The sequence below is a fragment of the Eptesicus fuscus genome, chromosome 14, assembly GCF_027574615.1.
Source record: "Eptesicus fuscus isolate TK198812 chromosome 14, DD_ASM_mEF_20220401, whole genome shotgun sequence".
In the NCBI taxonomy this organism is placed as follows: domain Eukaryota; kingdom Metazoa; phylum Chordata; class Mammalia; order Chiroptera; family Vespertilionidae; genus Eptesicus; species Eptesicus fuscus.
In genome coordinates, this window is record NC_072486.1 from 82,408,567 (window position 1) to 82,425,425 (window position 16,859).

The following is a 16,859-nucleotide window of genomic DNA, read 5'->3' on the forward strand; positions in this document are numbered from 1 at the left end:
CTTCAAAGGCATCGACAGAAATACATGTACTGGCCAGCCCAGCGCAGCATGTCAGTGACTCGAGGAGGCCGCAGCCAGTGACTGTACCCCGACAGCGCTGCGCCCAGAAACCGAGGCCGCAGCCAGTGACTGTACCCCGACAGCGCTGGGCCCAGAAACCGAGGCCGCAGCCAGTGACTGTACCCCGACAGCGCTGCGCCCAGAAACCGAGGCCGCAGCCAGTGACTGTACCCCGACAGCGCTGGGCCCAGAAACCGAGGCCGCAGCCAGTGACTGTACCCCGACAGCGCTGGGCCCAGAAACCGAGGCCGCAGCCAGTGACTGTACCCCGACAGCGCTGGGCCCAGAAACCGAGGCCGCAGCCAGTGACTGTACCCCGACAGCGCTGGGCCCAGAAACCGAGGCCGCAGCCAGTGACTGTACCCCGACAGCGCTGCGCCCAGAACGCCGAGGCCGCAGCCAGTGACTGTACCCCGACAGCGCTGCGCCCAGAACGCCGAGGCCGCAGCTTACCGGGAGGCGGGCCTTCACAGAAAGGCGGACGGAAGGCTCCGGTGCGCTGTGCACACTCACACTCAGCTGGACAGCGCTAATAACCTTGCAACTTCCCTGTAATTGATTAAGAACCGAAATAATATGAATGTTTTAAAATAGCGTGTCATGATCACCTTCCCCGGAAAGCTTCCCAAACATCCCTAGTGCAGCCTGGCAGCCTCGTCTGGCAGTGGGGTTGACTCTGCTTCAGTCTAGGTCAGTGGTCGGCAAACTGCGGCTCGGGAGCCACATGCGGCTCTTTGGCCCCTTGAGTGTGGCTCTTCCACAAAATACCATGGCCTGGGCGAGTCTATTTTGAAGAAGTGGCGTTAGAAGAAGTTTAAGTTTTAAAAATTTGGCTCTCAAAAGAAATTTCAATCGTTGTACTGTTGATATTTGGCTCTGTTGACCAATGAGTTTGCCGACCACTGGTCTAGGTCATTCTAAAATGGGATCAAAATGGGACCTTACTCAGTGGATAGAGCATCGGCCTGTGGACTCAAGGGTCCCAGGTTCGATTCTGGTCAAGGGCATGTACCTTGGTTGCGGGCACATCCCCAGTAGGGGGTGTGCAGGAGGCAGCTGATCAATGTTTCTCTCTCATCGATGTTTCTAGCTCTCTATCTCTCTCCCTTCCTCTCTGTAAAAAATCAATAAAATATTTTTTTTTTTTTAAAAAGGGACCTTAAAACTCCGAGCTGTGGGAACAATGAGGAGCCGCCTCTGTCAGCGGCTTCGGATGCCGCCGGCGCCACTGGCACTTTCTAGGACACGTCCTAGTCAACGCAGGCAGCTCTGGAGGACGGCAAGGACAGCTGGCGTCCAGGGCTGGTCCTGGCTGCGGCCTTTGCTTTACATGCGACCTCCTCCCGCTGGGCCCTGTAAACAAGGCCACTCACCTCAGAGGAACCCTAAGCCCGGGCATCTCACCGCTGCACCCGGCCTTCCCCAGCACTCAGCCTCCCCGCAGCCTCCAGGCCACTCCCCCCATCTTCACTGTCACCCTCCTCCCTCAGAGGCACTAAGGACCCGCTCTCTGATTTGGTTCCTACAGCCTCCCTCATTCCACCACTATCTAGTCAATCAACAGCAGTATCTTGAGCGCTGCCTCCTCGCCTCTTTTAAAATTCTTGGCTGTTTGGGCACTAGTTGGGCAGCCGTGTCAACGGTACCCACAAGCACTCAGTCACCATGCCAGTCCCCTTTGTGATCCCACAGAGGAGCTGGTGAGCCAGAGGGATCTGATGACAGTAACAGAGTGAATGTCCCTCGTGTAGAGAGAAACCGGAAGCACATAACTTAGAGGAAAGAAGGCTGTACGGGTGGCGGGGGCTGGGAAGAGATCAACCAAAGAACGATGATGCATGTACGCAAACCCCGTGGACACAGACAGCAGCACGGTGAAGGCCTGGGGCGCGGAGGGGGTCAGTGGGGGGAACGGGGACATCTGTAATACTTTCAACAATAAAGATAAATTTTTAAAAAGAAAGCGGCACAATGGAGGGAGGAGGTGCTTCCTCGCGCCCCGCCCCCCATCCCTCTGCACTGACATGCAAACAACACACTTTGGGGCTCAGTGGTTTTCCTTTGACCAAGAGAATAGTGACATGTCACTGTTTTTGTGTCTGTTGTGTTTTTTTTTTAATTCTAGAGATAGTTGCTAATTCAGCTCCAATAAATCAAGCCAAGTCCCTTTCTAGTTGGTTAGTTCACAAGAAGGGGGAAATAATTGGGAGGCAATTATTTGCAGTTTTTAAAAATTATTTAACTAATAACTAGACTTTTATAAAAAGCATAAAAGTAGGTACACCTATGAGACCGACTGAAACTATTTAACACTGAGCGTTCCAGGTTGGTGTCTGCAGTGGGCAGTCACACGAGGCAGACAGAAAGGAGAGCTGCCTGTGTAAGGCAAACACCGCCGGCGACAACAGGGACGTGCGCCCAGACGCCATGTGATGGGCCAGGTGGTGGGACATCTTCATATGCCGGTGCCTCCACCACACCGCATTTCACCTTCCCTCGGTGACTTAGATAAAACAGTGGATGCAAAACTCCTTTACAGAAACCCCGTGCCCACCCCCTGCCATCTACAAAACCCAACAACCCGGCGGAGGACTCAGGCTGCTCACCAGTCTCCGCACCAGCCATTCCCGCAGCTCAGAGAAGCCCAGTCCTGCTCACGCCTGGGATGCATGAGGCCAACACCCGCCTACTCCTCCTGCTCCGCCGGCGGGTCCCAGCTCCAGGGCAGGCGGCCTCTGTGCTCCCCGGCCCAGGAACCAGGACCTGCGCTCCTCTGCACCTCCGCAGCAGCTGCAGTCTGCCGTCCACCTCCCGGCAGGCTACTCCCCTGCCTGACTTCCCTCGACACCCTTCCAGGCAGGAGCCCAGTCTCTCCATTTCTGTCCCTGGCAAGCTCCTATAATAGCAGGATAATTACTACCTAGTACATGCTTAGTAAAACTGTCAGATGAATGAATATCCATCAAAGGCTCCCAAATTCTACGGAACTGGTTTTTCAAGTATCTCCAACAACCTCATTTCTTCTCCATGCTCATGATGCTCATTCTTCCAACCCTCCTGAGTGCTGTAGCTTACAAGCCACTCTAGACTACTGGGGGTGGGCCAGGGCACGCTCTGCCCCCGTCCTTGCACCCACAGCACCTGCCCCGAGGCGACCCCCTACCGACCTCCCCCATTCATCCGGCCTCTCCTCCCCATCCCGCTGGCCTCTCCTCCCCATCCCGCTGGCCTCTCCTTTCCCAACTCACTGGCCTCTCCTCCCATACCTGCTGGCCTCTCCTCCCCATCCCGCTGGCCTCTCCTCCCCATCCCGCTGGCCTCTCCTCCCCATCCCGCTGGCTCTCCTCCCCAACCCGCTGGCCTCTCCTCCCCATCCCGCTGGCCTCTCCTCCCCATCCCGCTGGCCTCTCCTCCCCAACCCGCTGGCCTCTCCTCCCCATCCCGCTGGCCTCTCCTCCCCATCCCGCTGGCTCTCCTCCCCAACCCGCTGGCCTCTCCTCCCCATCCCGCTGGCCTCTCCTCCCCATCCCGCTGGCTCTCCTCCCCAACCCGCTGGCCTCTCCTCCCCATCCCGCTGGCCTCTCCTCCCCATCCCGCTGGCCTCTCCTCCCCAACCCGCTGGCCTCTCCTCCCCATCCCGCTGGCTCTCCTCCCCATCCCGCTGGCCTCTCCTCCCCATCCCGCTGGCCTCTCCTCCCCATCCCGGTAGCCTCTCCTCCCCAACCCGCTGGCCTCTCCTCCCCATCCCGCTGGCCTCTCCTCCCCAACCCGCTGGCCTCTCCTCCCATACCTGCTGGCCTCTCCTCCCCATCCCGCTGGCCTCTCCTCCCATCCCGCTGGCCTCTCCTCCTCAACCCGCTGGCCTCTCCTCCCCAACCCGCTGGCCTCTCCTCCCATACCTGCTGGCCTCTCCTCCCCAACCCGCTGGCCTCTCCTCCCCAACCCGCTGGCCTCTCCTCCCATACCTGCTGGCCTCTCCTCCCCATCCCGCTGGCCCTGGCTGGCTCCCACCCGTTGGCCCTCACTGTGCTCCCCACGGTGCTGGCTGCGAACAACACAAACACTTCAGAAGCTCAGCAGCAACCACTGGGTTTGGTACTAGTTCTGCAACTGCACATACGTGCTTCGTGGACAATTTAATAACATTTAATATCGCTGGGCCTCAGATGTCACCTTATAAAAGGAAGGTTTGAACGAAATCCCTTTCAGCAACAACACTTCCTTCAAGAAATTATAACAAAGAGTTTTTTAAACTATGTAACTTTTCACATTATATAGATGACTTAGGTAAATTTAAACGCATCATAATAAAAAACAACTCCAATAAATAAAAGCCAGTGATGCCCAGCCGGTGTGGCTCAGTGGCTGAGCGCTGACTTATGAACCAGTTCTGGAAACCAGAGAGGGGGGCCCACCGACACACTTTCGCCTCACCCTCAGGGGCTCTCCCGGGCCCTCTGGTGTGCAGGCCCAAACGTGCTGAACTTGAGGTGTACAAGTCGTCAAACACCAGAGAAACAATCCCATTCCTAAGAACCCACGGAAAGTGATGTGACACAAAAAGTACACAATTTACAACCTGCCAAGCCAAGTTCATTTACGTGACGTTGCAGTGCTGCTCAGCAAGGACACAGCACGCCTTCCCCCGTATGTTGCATGAAGAGACTAAAAATGAAAAGGCATGCTGTGTCTATAAATAAACTGTAACACTAAAGCTCGTTTTGTCAAGTTTAAAAGTCACCCAAAAAGTACTAGCTACTTAAATCTTTGCATTATATTCCAAAAATTTATAGCAAAGAGCTCTATAAGTAAAAAGAGACTGCAAGTAAAAAATATTCCTCTCACTTTTAAAATGCCACATTCGAGGACGGATGCCGTCCTCACCACTAGAAAGTCTAACTGAGATGCTCTTGTGAGGTCTCCAATTGGCCCACTTCTACCTCCCTCCCAGCAGTAGCCCACAGCTCCTTGGGAAGCTGATTGTCTAATGGAGCATGTCTAATGCTCTAACAGGCTACAATCCTGAAAACACTGGACATGAAATAACTTACATCCAGACACAGTCTAAGCTTCTAGAATTTTGTTCCATGCTTTAAACCAAAGGAGAGGAGAGAGCCTGAGAGTAACAGCTGCTGCGCCGGGCGTCCCATTCCACATGGCACACTCCGCCGGACGGCACACTCGTGGGAGCCCTGGTCCCTGTGGACTCACAGTCAGTTCAGAAGCAATGTTACTAAGAGACTGTTAATAGTAATACTAACAAGATGTTGTTATTAAACTTTTTACATTCCCGTCAAATGGCTGTTTAAGCCAACTTCTCATAGTTCAACATGAATGGTATTTATTTCTCCATGTAACTAATTTAATTCCAAAACACAGGTAACTCACCTTTTTCAGGCCAGCAAAACCTTCTGATTCCAGGAAGAAGAAGGCAAAGGGCATCAAGACAAACAAACAAAGGTTGGAGAAGAGAGAAGCGAGGTTCCACAGACCTAGAAAGCAACGCAGAAGACAGCCAGGTCAGGTACGGACACGCTCGGCAGAGAATTGACCATGCTACACTGTGGCATTAGAGCGCTGTGCTTTCTAACAGTAACATGAACATAAACTTGAAGAGTGGCCTAACAAATGACCTAACCTTACAATCAGAAAGTAATTACCTATTTAAATTGTGTGCAGCTTTGTAACATGTACCTATTGGTAAAAGCCAAGATAGGAATTAATTTTTCCTCACACCCTGAAATAAAGTCACTACAATGTGACATGTGCAGAGACCCACGGGCATGGTCATACTGGCTTCTTTAGACATATTGGCACCTGAATATTTACATTAGAGCCACTAGCATTTATTGAGCACTTAATAAATCCCAGGTACTCTACTAAACATTTTACATGCATAATCTCATTTAATTTAAGCCTCATAAAAACCCTAAAAGTAATAATTAGCATTTATTGAGCCCTTATGTGCCAAGCACTGTTCTAAGTGATTTACAGATATGACGCGAACTCATTTACTCGTCCCAGCAGCAGCCCAACACGACAGCGGTGGAGGCGGGCCACCGGACGGGCCGAGGCGCACAGCCAGCCTGCGGCAGCGCCAGCTCCTGGGATTTTTAGAAAGCACCACACCGCAGATGTTTTAATGAGCCGTTCCAAGTGGGAAAGAGAAGGGAAGAGAAGCTCACGTAGCCTTTTCCCTTTCTCACATATACCACACTCCTTTAGAAAACCACTGTAAAAAGCAACTAAGAATAAATTTGGAAAAAGAGAACTTTAGGTGTGTCCTTGAGACAGAACTTGGCCCAACATTTCCTATTTTTTAAAGGTAAAAAACTGAGCCCCAGCTGGTGTGGCTCAGTGGATAGAGCGTCGGCCTACAGACTGAAGGGTCCCAGGTTTGATTCCGGTCAAGGGCACATGCCGGGGTTGCAGGCTTGATCCCCAGTAGGAGGCATTAAGGAGGCAGCTGATCAATGATTCTCTCTCGTCATTGATGTTTCTCTCTCTCTCACCCTCTCCCTTCTCCTCTGAAATAAATCTATAATAAAAGCGTAATATGCTAATTAAACTGGACGTCCTTCTGGATGTCCTTCCAGACGACCTTCCAGGCCAAGCCTGGGCTGCAAGGGCTGATGCAAGCCACCACGGCTGTAAGGGCCAAGCCCCTTGCATGAATTTTGTGCATCAGGTCTCTAGTAATGAAATAAAATTTAAAATAAGATAAAACACTGACATTTAAAACTGATTTTCAAAATGATGGCTATAATCTTTATAAAATTTACAAAATCCAGAGTCAAAGATAAAAATTATGCTACAATTAGAAGTCAGTGCTTTTGAAACGGGCACCTGCTTTCTTTCCACCCGATTTCCAAGGCGCGGACGTCGGGTGCTGGGGACACAGCCACTAGTGAGCAGAACAAACCTCTGCGGCTGCAGCTCTCAATCCAGGCGCCAGACACTGCACGTGAGTTCTCAGGGGACCAAGGTGGTGGTTACAAATTAACATCCGTGAGTCCTCGCCGCCCTCACCCCATCGGAACAGCATGGGACAAACAAACAGAGCCCATCGTCCTGTGGAGGTCCTCTAGAGCAGCGGTCGCCAGCCGGTGGTCCACGCGGCCCGAAAGGCTGGCGACCACTGATCTAGAGAGACTGACCTTCAGTAGGTAAGGGGACAGAATTTAAAAATTCAACTTACAGTTTCTTATTCAAAAATGTAGGCAAATTTAATGAAATTGACAACTTAGCAGTAACTAAAATGTTCCACAAATTTTTGGGGAAAAACTTTAATTTGAACTTTTTAAAATAAAAATTGTTCTAAAGTACTTTCCAAACTTTCAACACCTTCACCCTTTTCTTCATTCAAAGGGGTTATCACCACAGTCAATTGTTTTATTGCATTAATAACTGGAAGGGCTCAAAGGACGGTGGCTCAATGCCCCACCTGGAGTGTCAGACACTGGGTTCCAGCCTCACCAGCATGTCCATGTGCCAGACCTAATGAGGCACAGGTTCTTATCTATAAAGCAAGGCGAGGATCCTGCCTGAGGTGGTGAGAACTAAGTGAAATAACGCACGTAGGACAATCAGCACACCTGTCACACACAAAAGCACTTCGTGACGTGCTGCTTTTAGTAACAGCCACATCCCCAGAGGTGCTAACAGGCAGGATGACCTCCCTACTCCCTTCCTGCCAGGTGTATCAGCTCTTGCTTTTTGTCACCAGCAGTTTGCACGTGTCCAACAACAATGTCTCCCCTCCCCCAAGAGATGCTGGGGATAGGCACCATCTACACACACGGGCCTAAGAGTTGATGGGCCTCAATCAGAGCTGTGCCCTCCAGGTCAAGTTCACAAACTTCAGTGCATGGTCTTTGTCCTCTACTTTGCTCAACAGCGCTTGACCTCCCTCCATAGGGTTTCCAAGTAAGTTACTTCCAGATCTGAAGTACAATGATATTGAGCATTATTATCTAGATGATTCGCAGCACATTATATTATTTGGGCTGGAGAACAGTGACTGCTTTATGTTGCTTTGGTTAGGTCTGGCGGGAAACAGAGAAACTGTGGTTTTAAATCATTTGTGCTGAAGAGATTAAAGTTAGTGTATTTTATCTCTTGTTAAGTCCTTAGCATCTCAGGCATACTCCAGATGCTTTGGACATCGCACCAAACTCTTCCTGATAAGGCAAGCCCTCTAGTTTACAGATGGCCTTCAAGCTCAGAAACACGCCTTTGCCCAGAGCTGGAAACGGCAGCCACTCTCCCCAAGGTGCTGCCCCATTTTAGCAACATCAGCACCCATTTTCACATCCTCATCTTCTTCACAATGCCTGCACTCTACAGCACAGCTCCCCAGAGCCAGGCACCCAAGCGGGGCGGCACCGTGCCCCCACAGCACTGGCTCCAGGGCCAAGAATCCATCCTGAGTGGCAGAACAAGCATGACGTCTGAGCACCAAATGTTAACCAGTGTGCCATGCCAGCATGGCCAAGGGTGAGCCTGAGGAGGGGCGGTGAAGGATTAAAGAAGACAAACAAAGAGAATACAACTGGGGCTCAGCGGATCTCCCATGCCTGGATGAGGACACAGAAAGATCCAGCCTGTAAGCCGAGGCTTTATTTTATAGTCAAAGCAAAACAAGGAAGTGGTCAACATGGTTACAATGTTCTTGTGAGTTTCACCTTGTTTTGGCAGCACTTTTTGCACCTCCCACAGCCTATTAGGAATGAATTAGGGAGGGCTACAAGGTCAGGTTTAATTATGCTCAGCCCTTCAAGCTGGGATTTGTTTGTGGCCCTGCCACAGGTCAATCCAAGGCTTGACCCTATAGCCGCTCCCTACATCTCCCCCTTTTATTGTTTTTAAGCTACTATAAAAGTAAAATTTAAACATCAAGAACAAAGCTCTGACTATTAAAACAATAACAAAACAATGCCAATGCAACATAGCAATAAGAGAGAAATCAAACTACAGACATGTTAACATTTTCAGCTATAAAATGGAAGTTTCTTTTGCTGGTGGTGTATATTTACTCAGAGTCCTCGGACTTGGCTGTGTAAGGCCTTACAGAAGACTGGCAGCTAACCAATGCTAGCATGGCCAGAAACATGGTTGAGGGAGTAGCTTCCACTTCCTGCTTTTCTGCCATCTGCTGGGCCTCAGTTGTTAACTTCTTCAGCTGACCCCACGTTGACACCTCGGTCCCTTGCGTAGCCTTCAGTTTTCTTCTTCCTCAGCTCTGCTGTCTTTTGAACGAAGGGACAAGGACCTTCTCTGGGTCTATTGTGGTGATGCACATAACGCTCTGGCACCCAAACTGGCTGTGCCGCTCCTTCTGGAAAGATACAAAACACAACCTCTTCCCCACATCATTACTGGATCCGGTAAAACTCTTGTCTGGTTTGTGTATCCTTCCACCGGACTAACTCAGCGGAGGCTATTGCACTGGAGGTCCGATGCCTTTCGGCCTCTGTACAACTCTCTGCATCATAATTAAAAAAATTTAACACATACCATCCTTCTCCCCCTTTTTTTGGTTTTATAATTGCTTTTTAAGAGTAGAGTTGGCTCTTTCTGCTATTGCCTGACCTTGAATTTGTGCTATTTTTGTTTCTGGTAAGACCTGATTTATAGTATCAATTGTTTGTGCCATTACTTTAATTTCTCCAGTACAGTCCTGATCTATCACCCCAGGGAGAGCTTGAAACCCTTTCAATGTTAAACTGCTTCTCCCTAAAATTAGTCCCATCAAGCCCATGGGAGGGGGAACATACACTCCCGTGGCATTCATTTACCCAATGCTTTCCTCTCCTGCATCTTGGCCCATTCCCTGAACGTAGGCCAGTCCAATATCAGCACAAACACGGATAAAATGCTTCCATAATAAGTAATCTCCAGGTGAGAGACAAGCCTCTGTGACAGTATTAAGCCTCTGGTAACCTTCCACTATTGGTTTCCCCTGCCACATACACTTATTTCAATTTGCCAATTTAAATTAGTCTGAAATAAGGTTTCTTTTCTAACTTTATGTGTCGTAGGGTGTGGACAGTAAATGACACTAATTGGATTCCTGCTATCAGTCTTTTTGAGAATATAGACATAAGCTTTGGTTAGGGAGGCAAATGCAAATTATTTACTTTTAAGTGTCCTTGGTTTAGGGATGACAGGGTTTTCTAGATGGCCCCAAACCACTTGTCATTTATATTTTTTAGATGATTGCAAACTGCTGTTACATGCGAGCCACGAAATCAGAAAAATGACTCTGTAGGTCTTTGTATACACTTAATAACTTTCTTAGGATTCCTAAGTATACTGAATAAAGTTGCCATTTCTCCCATAGAGATTTTTAGATAAGGTCTTAACTAATTAATGTCCTCTAATAATTTCTAAAAGTCATTTAAGGTCTTGAAGCAATCCTTTCATATTTCTTACCTTCTGAGGCCTAATACTTTGATTTTTAAGTATAGTTCCTAGGTATTTGAAGGGCATTTCCCACTGTATTTTTTCCCAGAGCAATCTCTAAGCCACATTTAGGGAGTTTCTTTTAAAAACTTTTACTTTCTTTTAAACAGAACCACCAACTTGGTTGCTTTTCAGAAAAACTAGTAGGAGAGAAACATGCTGGCCAATACTGCAATGCATACATCTCAAGTAAAAGTAACTTTCTTTTTCTTCATGGTGTCTCATTAATGGTGAGATTTAATGCCCGAATAATAACTGTTAATTTACTTTGTAAATAGTAGTGGAAGAGATTTTAAAATTTCTCCTTTTTAAATTTACTTTTAAACAGTATTCTTTGTGTACTTTGTTAGAACCAATTGCTTATATGTATTTAAATAGAACATAGTTATTAATTTTTATTTGATAAAGCTTCCCACGTGATTTTGAGTATATTAGATTGGCCTAATTTAGTTTTAAAATATTTTTTTTAAGAGGAGAGAATAAATCCTTCCATCATTCCAGGGCCCTTGAAATGTCCCAAAGCTATCTCTAGGTTAAAGTCTTGAAATTTAACTTGGAAAGACTATCAAATATACATAACCCAAAGATTATATTATACACTTTTTATAATTATTTCTGAAAGACATCAACTAAATTCAAACTGGTCTCAGCATTAAAAATTTGGTTCAGACCACAGAATTAATCCTTATCCTCTAATTAGGCCAACAAAATACTATTTCCTAGGTTGAAATTCCACCACACGCAATACACATAAGGACCACAATACGCTCCGAACCACCAGTCTCTCCAGAGAAAACACAAGAACCATTCCTCTCAAAGATGAACCTCCACACTCCATGCACTCTGCCATCACAACCATACAATTCCTCCCAACCTAACCTGAACTCCAAACTCCCAGAAGCCTCAAACTCTAGCCAGCAAGCCAAACACCTAGCATTTCTCAGACTATCAACATATCCACATCTCTAGGATATATTTCAAACAAAACACAAGGCACATTCAATTAATAGACTCAATTCTATCCTCGAGATTTTTCATATGAGGTGAACTCAGACTGATATTTCAGTACCTTGTCATTTTAAAATACCTAGATATAGAACAATTTTTTGAATTTAGCAATGTTCCAAGGTCCTTAAGTTACCAAGGACTTTGGAAAATTATGTAGAGGCATGGCGAAAAGACAAGGGGAGGAGGGAGCAGGCCCGTAGCCACTTGAATGTAAAACTGCCACATTTTTCCTTAAAGATAACATGCTGACTTTTAGTGGCTTTAATGTTAAAGTATTATTTTATTTTTATTTTATTTTATAAAAACAGGAGTGCCCGGGACCTGTGAGGCAACCTTGGAATGCGGTCCATTATTATCAAGAACGACCCTTTATTATGGAAACACTAATCTTGTTGCCCAAATATAGCCTGTATATTTTCCTTGTATCATTTTTGCCATCTTTTAAAGAAAAACAGTCTTGGGTTTATTCTATAGCATCCATGAAGGGATAAGGGGCTCCGTTCAAGACCCCCAAAATCAGGCGGGGCGATCCTTCTCTTAAGCTAGCCTTTTCCTCCCCATGGGTACAGAAATCCCAGACGTATCCCTAAATTGTGAGAAATGTCTCATCTATTCAAATTTCAAATGATGGACTGGGAAATAAAAACATGGCGAAAATGAGACTTTTAATAACACTCCCGAGAGTGGGCGTCCATTTTACAGGATCACCAAAAGACTAGTAATTAATGGGCTGGGGCCTTTTTTAGTTACTGCCCTTTGTCTAGGGATTTTTCCTAGAGCCTGTGTTATCAGCCACATGTATTGTTTATATTCTTTCTCTCCCCATTCCCACATTCTGTTTGCTCTGGGGAAATTTAGTAATGGCTTGGCCATCTACTGTTTCTTTAAAATTAAATTAAAGGCATGCTTAATAGACTAACAATAAACAAATTAAACCAAACAATAAACAGACAAAACAACAATCAACAGACAAGCACCCACAACACATACACGAGACTTAAAAATTAGAGTTTTTTTCATGGATCTTTTAGATGTTTTTTAAATTGCCTGGGACTTACAGGCAGAATGCAGCCTCGATCTCAGCCTGTTTATCACAGATCTTATCATATTCTGTTCTCCATATGAACTCCATGTTCGCCAGTCAATGCCGTCTAAAGTTACTTTTGCTAAAATCTGCCTGTCCCAAGGCATCATAGGGTAATTTTCAGACAAAGCATTAAAGAGTCCTTTTGTAAGATGACCGTTAGTCCCACTTTCCCTAGCTGTTGAGCCTTCCCACACTAGAGGCGGAGGATCCGGGGCCTTAGGTGTTACAGACTTTTGATCCTCAACACGAAGTGGGCATAATGCAGTTCAAATAAGAGCCCACCTAGGTAAAGATGACAAGGGCACTCGTTTTCCTGGAGCCTGATTTAAGAGAGTACCTTTTGACACCTTAAGAAATTTAAGAATTTGCATTGTTTAAGAGATCCCTTTTCCCATGTTTTACGCCTAGCTATTACTGAACTGTGCTCCTTACCTTACTTTTTGCTTTCTGCTCCTGCTTCACTGGAGCGTCCTTTCACCTTGCAATTGTAGTTCCCCAGTACTCAGGCCCCACGTTGGGCGCCACATGTGCCGTGCCAGCACGGCCAAGGGTGAGCCTGACGAGGGGCAGTGACGGATTAAAGAAGACAGACAAGAGAATACAGCCGGGGCTCGGCGGATCTCCGGTGCCTGGATGAGGACACAGAAAGACCCAGCCTGCAAGCTGAGGCTGTATTTTATAGTCAAAGCAAAACAAGGAAGTGGTCAACATGGTTACAATATTCTTGTGAGTTTCACTTGTTTTGGCAGCACTTGCTGCACCTCCCACAGCCCATTAGCTACTGGGGAAGGAACTAGGGAGAACTATAAGGTCAAGCTTAATTATGCTAAGAGGGCTCTGCCCTCCAAGCTGGGACTTGTTTGTGGCTTGACCCTATAGCCACTCCCTACAAACCAGGAAACACCCTCTCAGTAAAAGCTCATGGGCCAAACTAAGGTAGAATGAGAATAATTCTCCACTGTCAATGCACAATGAAGGGAATCACAACACAGATAAAAATTAAAAATATTAATTTTAACCAACTCACCGAGTTATAACTGACATAAACTACATACTGAAAGTGTAAAATTTCATAAATTTTGACATAAGTACTCACCAGTGACAGCATTGCCATAATCAAGGTAATGAACACACACACCTGTTTCCTCCTCCCACTTTATAATCACTGCCACCTGACACTCCCAGCCCTCCTCCCGGCAGCCACCACATCCACACTAAGCTCAGAAAAGACAGCACAGTTTAGAATTTTATATTCACGGTGTGTGTGATATAGTCTTATCAGGCTTCTATCGCCCCGCACAGCTTTCTGTGCTTTTCCAACACTGTAACATATATCAGTCATTGGCCCCTCCATACGAATCCATGGAATCCAGCTCTCACACTGCACCATTCACCTGCAAACTCTCCCTGGTCGTTGCCAATGTGTGGCTCTTACCACAAAAGCTGCTGCAGGCTCCATGCCCAGGACTCTATATGGACATATGCTTTCATATCTTTGGGGTAAATATGTGGGCAGAAAGTGGCTGGATTGCATAGCAGGTGGATGTTTAACATTTTATGAAACTTCTGAAAAGTTTTCCAAAGTGGTTATATAATTTTACATTTCCAGCAGCAAAGTTCAAATTTCACTCGCATTTTGCCAAAATATGGTGTGAGCAGTCTCCTTGGTCTCTGCCCATTCTAGTGAGTGTATAGTGGTAGCTCATTATTGCGTCAATTGGCACTTCCCTAATAAGTAAGGCTATGACATCTCTTCGTGAACTTGTTTGCCACATGCTTATAGTCTTTGGTGACGTCTCTTTGAATCTGCTGCCTGGTGATGTCTCTTTGAATCTGTTCCTGGTTTGTCTGTTCCCCTGTTACAGTGTGACAAGTTCGTTATCTGCTCTGAACACAAGTCCTGGATCAGGGAAGTGAGCCACAGGCATTTTCTGCCAGACTGTGCATTGTCTTTCCATCCTAACAGTATTTCAAAGAACAAAATGTCTTTGTCTCTATAAAGTCCAGTTTATCAAGTCTCTTTTCTGCTTTAAAGGGTACCATATTTTTCCATGTATAAGACACCCCCATGCATAAGACGCCCCCTACTTTTCCAACCCAAAATTAAGAAATCAGTATTTTAAATATTTTGCTGGTTTTCCTCTTAAGGCCTTCTTTTTTTTTGGCATCTTAAGGAGTTGTTCTTCCTGTTTTCTCCACTGTCTGATCATACACTCAGCGGGAGGAGGTCCAAATTGTCTCTCTGCAGCTCTATTTCCATGCTCTTTTGCATATCTGATTTGAATTTTGCAGAGTAAGACAATCACTTAAAGGTATTTATTTTTTTAATCCTGACATCTTTATGGGCTCAGAAAGCTCGGTTCCTGTTGCATCTGCACACTCTCCACCTCCACCTCCAATTACAGCATCAGCTGACGTCAGTAACAATAAGGCTCATGATTGGAGGAAGCCTGTTTGATAAGGTCTGGGCAGCTGCACACCTGCGCGGCTCCCGCCTTGGCTGACTTCCATGTATAAGACGCCCCTCGCATTTCAGTCTAACGATTTTAGAAAAAAAATAGCATCCTATACATGGAAAAATACAGTAATTTCCACCCAAGAAACCACAGCCTGGTCCAATGCCACAGGCTTCCTCCTAAGCTTCCCTACATGTGCTCCTGCTTTAAGGTTTACATTCAGGTCTATAATCCTCTTGAACCGCATTTTGTAGATGATCCGGTATGGACTGAAGTTCATCATTTTTGTGCAGGATTATCCAGTTGTTCTGACACCATTTGTGGCAAATACCCCTTTTCCACCAAATCAGTTTGCACCTTTGTTGAAAGTGAATTGACAATGTATGTGTGGATCCTTTCCTGGACTCCATATTCAACTGAGCTCAGCTATTTGTCTATCTTTATGCTGACACCACGTGGTCTCAATTATTGCAGCTTTAAAAGAGTCTTTGAGTCAAATACTAAGACCTCCAGTTGTTTTGTCAATTCGAAGTTCTTTGAACTCCCTTATGAATCTTAGATCAGCTTGTCAATTTCTACAAAAAAAGGTCTGCTGAGATTCTGAGTAGGATTGTGTTGAATCCACAGATCAATCTGGGGAGGACAGACATTGGAAGTGTACTGTCCTCTAACCCATGAACACAGTGTATCTCTCCATTTAGTGTAGTGCTCTTTAATATTTCTCAGTGGTGTTCACAGTTTATTTCATGCAGGTGACCACCCCTAAGCTATTTCATATTTTTTATGCCATTGTACTTAACTGGCATTGGTTTTTAAATCAACTTCCAAGTTTTCATTGCTAGCATACAGAAATGCAATTGAGTTTTGTATACTAATCTTGTATCCTGCAACCTTGCAAAATTCAATTATTGGTTCTAATAGCTTTTTAAAAATAAATCCCATCAGAATTTCTATATGGACATAACACCTATTAATAGTTTTCCTTTTTAACCTGAATGTTCTTTATTTTTTAAAACTCCCCATAATGATGTTGGGTAGCAGTGGTGAGGGACATCCTCGACCTGTTTCTGATCCCAGGGGAAAAGCATTCAGTCTTTCACTATTAAGTACGATGTTACCTGTAGGGTTTTCCTAGATGCTCTTTATTAGAATGAGGAAATCCCCTTTCATGCCCAGTTGGCTGAGAGATTTTATCAGGAATGAATGCTGAATTTTGTCAGATGATGTTTCTACATAAACAGTGATGAGCACATGTCTTCTTTAGTGTGTGAATATGATAAATTACACTCTGATTTTTTCAAAAGTTATGATCTATTCTCCTTTTTAAATATTGTTATACTTGATTTGCTATTATGTTTAGAATTTAGGAATCTATGTTCCTAAGGGATATTGGTCTATAGTTTTCATGTAATGTCTGGTTTTGGCATCAGGCTAATACTGGCAATGAGTTAGAAAGTGTCCCCTCATCTTCTTTTTCTTCCTTTTATTAAGTTTATCTTTATAATTGAAAGTAATACAGATGTACCCTTATTTTCCCCATTGACCCCTTCTAGCCTGACCCCTTCCCCCATGCATAAGACGCCCCCCACTTTTCCAACCCAAAATTAAGAAATCAGTATTTTAAATATTTTGCTGGTTTTCCTCTTAAGACCTTCTTCTTTTTTTGCATCTTAAGTTGTTCTTCCTGTTTTCTCCACTATAGAACTGGAATTGGGTGGAAATTACTGTATTTTTCCATGTATCCAGGGGTTATGCATATCTATACTAATAAAAGGGTAATATGC

At 45.8% G+C, this 16,859-nt stretch overlaps 1 protein-coding gene across 7 annotated transcripts in view; it reads right to left on the minus strand.

Annotated features, from left to right (window-relative positions):
• The window catches only part of LMBR1 (limb development membrane protein 1), a 120,795-nt gene that overhangs the window by 65,319 nt on the left and 38,617 nt on the right, over window positions 1-16,859 (minus strand). For all 7 annotated transcript variants that reach the window (XM_054725914.1, XM_028132550.2, XM_028132544.2 and 4 more), the window contains one exon: window positions 5,449-5,552. In XM_054725914.1, the coding sequence (XP_054581889.1) occupies window positions 5,449-5,552 (104 nt within the window). The remainder of the gene's footprint in view (window positions 1-5,448; window positions 5,553-16,859) is intronic.